Genomic DNA, 3,277 nt, shown 5'->3' with positions numbered 1-3,277 from the left:
AACAAATCGCTGATTCAAGCTCTGCTAATTTATTTAATTTTGACTGTACAAGCTCCGCTAATTTAAAAGTGAGATAATTGTAAGTCTTCTATAAATATTATGTGTGGGATATAATTTTTCTTGCCTTCAACATAGTTAGTTATATGTGGTTTGGCACGAGCAGTGCAGTTACGATATTGACCTTGTACGAATTTCAGTTGGTGACTGAAGACAGATATTATACAAGACCAAGTAACAGTAAGCCAGTGCAATTTCAGGAACGTGGCACTCCAAACGTGGAAGGTAAATTTGGATTGGGAGGTTTCCATTCATTCCTTTCTTTCTTTATTCATTCGGTGTTGATAGGTCATGACCAGCACAACTGTTTCTATTCACAACCACAAGTTCTTCTGTACTGTGTCTCTATTCAATCCCTAACTACTCACCATGCCCTTTTTTGACACGGTTTACTCTTCCATTTCCATGGTCTAAAATCAAATGCCATTTTGATCCAATTCAAGCATAGTCTTCAACCGATTAAACAAAAAGTTAGCTTTAATTTGCTTGATGCACTTTGAAAACATGTTTAATAAATTCAGGGTGTCAATAATTTCTGCCTAATTTTTAATGTTGTGTGCACCTTTCCTGCCTAATATATTCGTTCTTAGTCAAAATTTATCACCTAATCAATTGACTTCAGGAAAACAAAACATGATGATACCAGGGATCACATTCATTTCGTAATTTTTCCTTTCTATTCAAAACATAAAATTCACCCTTAAATAAATAATTATAAATGTGAAATAAGTATTAACTTGCAATGGGAAGAAAAATAAAATAAAAAACTACATCACCCCACAATCTTCAATATCCTCAAAATGTCAACACAAAAAATCAAGATATAATACTATAAAAAACTGATTCATATTTCATACATTTGACAGTCATTTTTAAAAAAACTAGTGGTGGTGGTGTCTTGTTAGAATAAAGTTAACCCAAGAGCTTAATAATAATTAACAATAAAAATATCTAATCAATCGTGTGGCTTAGATGCTCCGTGTCTCTCCAGATCTAACGCCTTCAGCGGCTCTACCATTACTAAGGCGACGACGGTGGTCTCGTCTCTCCGCCGCTCAATGGCCGCAGCTTCAACACCTTCAACGGCGGTTCCACGCCGCATCCTAACCAATCCACCTCCTCTCCTCCCCACTTTGCACCGCGCCTCCGTTGATATGCCCCGTGGTTCGAATTCTGAAACAAAAAAAAATCTCTCACGAAAAAATCCCAATAAATTAAATAAAATTAAAAGAAAAATGCTTTCATTTTTGGAAAACATATTCAGAGAGAAAAATTAAAAATAGTAACAATAAATTAATAATAATACCTGAAAATCATGATCCTCACGACGTCGTTTCAAAGAAACACCCTCATCGCCGTTATCGCACCGGCTAACCGACTCTTCGCTGCTGGATGAACTAGAAGCCGACGGTGGCGGCGCGGTGGAGGACCAAGGGACAACCTGGTTATCACCGTCTTCATCGCCGCCAACGTCGTCATCATCCTCATCGCCGTCCTCATCATCATCCTCATCGTCGTCGGTGTATATATCATCGTCATTGCCTGCTTCACTCTCTTCTTCACCTTGATCGGCGACGAACTTGGTTCCGCCGGCGCAGGCGTCGCACAAGGAGAGAGTGTTGCCAAGCCTAGCGCCGGAAGCCTTCCAGGGCGTAGGCGCCTGGCAAGCGTGGCAGAGAAGGGTCCTTGTGTGCCTGGCTACCAAGAAGTTGGCACCGTGAACTTTGGTGTCGCACTCCCAACATAGGCTTGCCTGATCTGACTCGCAGAAGGTCCTCGCCGGAACCTTGCAGAGCTCGCAGTTCTTCATCAGAGTCTTGTGGTTTTCTTCTGTGTTCTCCGCAGTTTCTGTGTTTGATGTTTTGTGTGTCCGGGATTTTCTCTCTCTGTAGTTTCTCTCTCTTGAGCTGGTAAAGGATGGACGAAAGGAAGAAAAGAGAAGGAAAGAGAATGTAGAATGGCTGATATTTATATAATAAACATGAATGTGAAAGTTATCTATAGTTGATCAAAAAATGAAAGTTATCTATAGATTCTTTTTATAAGAAAATAAATTGGCATGCTCTTTGCAATTGTAATGGCCACAATAATTAGATCAACTGTATACGAATTTTAATAAATAAACATAAGTTTAGGATATACTTTTTTTGAAAGTAAGTTTAGGATATACTTGAGCTCTAGAGCATCTCCAATTGTGAGATCTTATTTTGGGATTTAACTCATTTTTTGTGGGTTCAGATAGCCACATAGGATTTAAGACACTCATAAGGTTTCTATGGACATTTCACTCTAGTGGTTGAGATCTTATTTTACTTTTGACTGGACCCACAATACCCAATATATTTATATTATTTATCTCCCACCCTATTTTTCACTTTGGTTCTTGTATTGAAGGAGAGAGAAAAAAAATTATTTTATTTAAGATCTTATATTTGAGAGTGTCTGAGCTAATGTACTGATCTTAGCAAAAACTAAGATCTCATGCCACGTATGATAGCTCTAATGGTGGGATCTAATAAGATTCAGATCTTATTTTAAGATCCCAAAATAAGGACTTCATTGGAGATGCTCTTAAGCATCTAATTCAAGATTCGATTTCTGAGCCGTGTTTATGGAGCAATTTTTTGAGAAAAGACATATTCACTAAATGTGATCTAATAATAACCTTCAAAATTATTTGCTGACAGTGAAAATACTCTAAGAAAAAAATTATTATTAAAATGTGCATAAAGTTTATTTCTTATATGGCTACCTTTTGATTGAGATTGAAGTGCAAATCCTTTACTTTTTTTTCAATCCAATAAAAAAACCCATTAGTCAATCTTCTACTAAATACATAGATAATAAGATAATAAATTAATCTTATAACTATCAGTTGGTTAATACTGAAAAACATATAATTTCTTATAAAATATATTAAAGTCTCTTCTCCTTATATGCACAAGATAAAAAATTCATTTGATATTTAATAATAATATTTTTCTTTTTTCATTAAAACCTGAAAAGTCTCTTCTCCTTATACGCACAATATTTTAATATATAAGTGCACTTATTTTTTTTCTTAAAAAAAAATTAACAAAAGACAAAAATACTATAGAACTGATAATGAGTCATTCAACAAGATCGTTTCTAGCTCCACATCAGGTCGATCAACCACTCTAATGATGGTCGTCAGACTGCGAGCTCCTTTCCTAGCAAGCCAATTTGTCACACCATTTAC

General features: G+C 36.1%; 1 protein-coding gene across 1 annotated transcript; it reads right to left on the bottom strand.

The window, feature by feature from the left end:
• Nucleotides 1–860: 860 nt before the first annotated feature.
• On the bottom strand, nt 861–2,012 carry LOC130746722 (zinc finger protein CONSTANS-LIKE 4-like). Its single transcript, XM_057599438.1, has 2 exons — nt 1,364–2,012; nt 861–1,230 (listed from the first exon to the last, which is right to left on the bottom strand). Exons 1-2 carry the CDS (start codon nt 1,865–1,867, stop codon nt 1,078–1,080), a joined length of 657 nt encoding a protein of 218 aa, XP_057455421.1. The 5' UTR covers nt 1,868–2,012; the 3' UTR covers nt 861–1,077.
• Between the last annotated feature and the right edge of the window lie 1,265 nt (nt 2,013–3,277).

Source organism: Lotus japonicus, chromosome 3, assembly GCF_012489685.1.
Source record: "Lotus japonicus ecotype B-129 chromosome 3, LjGifu_v1.2".
Lineage (NCBI taxonomy): Eukaryota > Viridiplantae > Streptophyta > Magnoliopsida > Fabales > Fabaceae > Lotus > Lotus japonicus.
Note: the sequence above shows the minus strand (reverse complement) of the source record. Positions and strands in the feature narration are given on the sequence as shown.

Excerpts from the sequence above, each read along its gene's own strand:
- LOC130746722 (XM_057599438.1), bottom strand. The coding sequence starts at position 1,867 with ATGAAGAACTGCGAGCTCTGCAAGGTTCCGGCGAGGACCTTCTGCGAG. Across the intron at positions 1,231-1,363 it reads GTGAGGATCATGATTTTCAG|AATTCGAACCACGGGGCATA; the intron begins GTATTATTATTA and ends TTTTTGTTTCAG.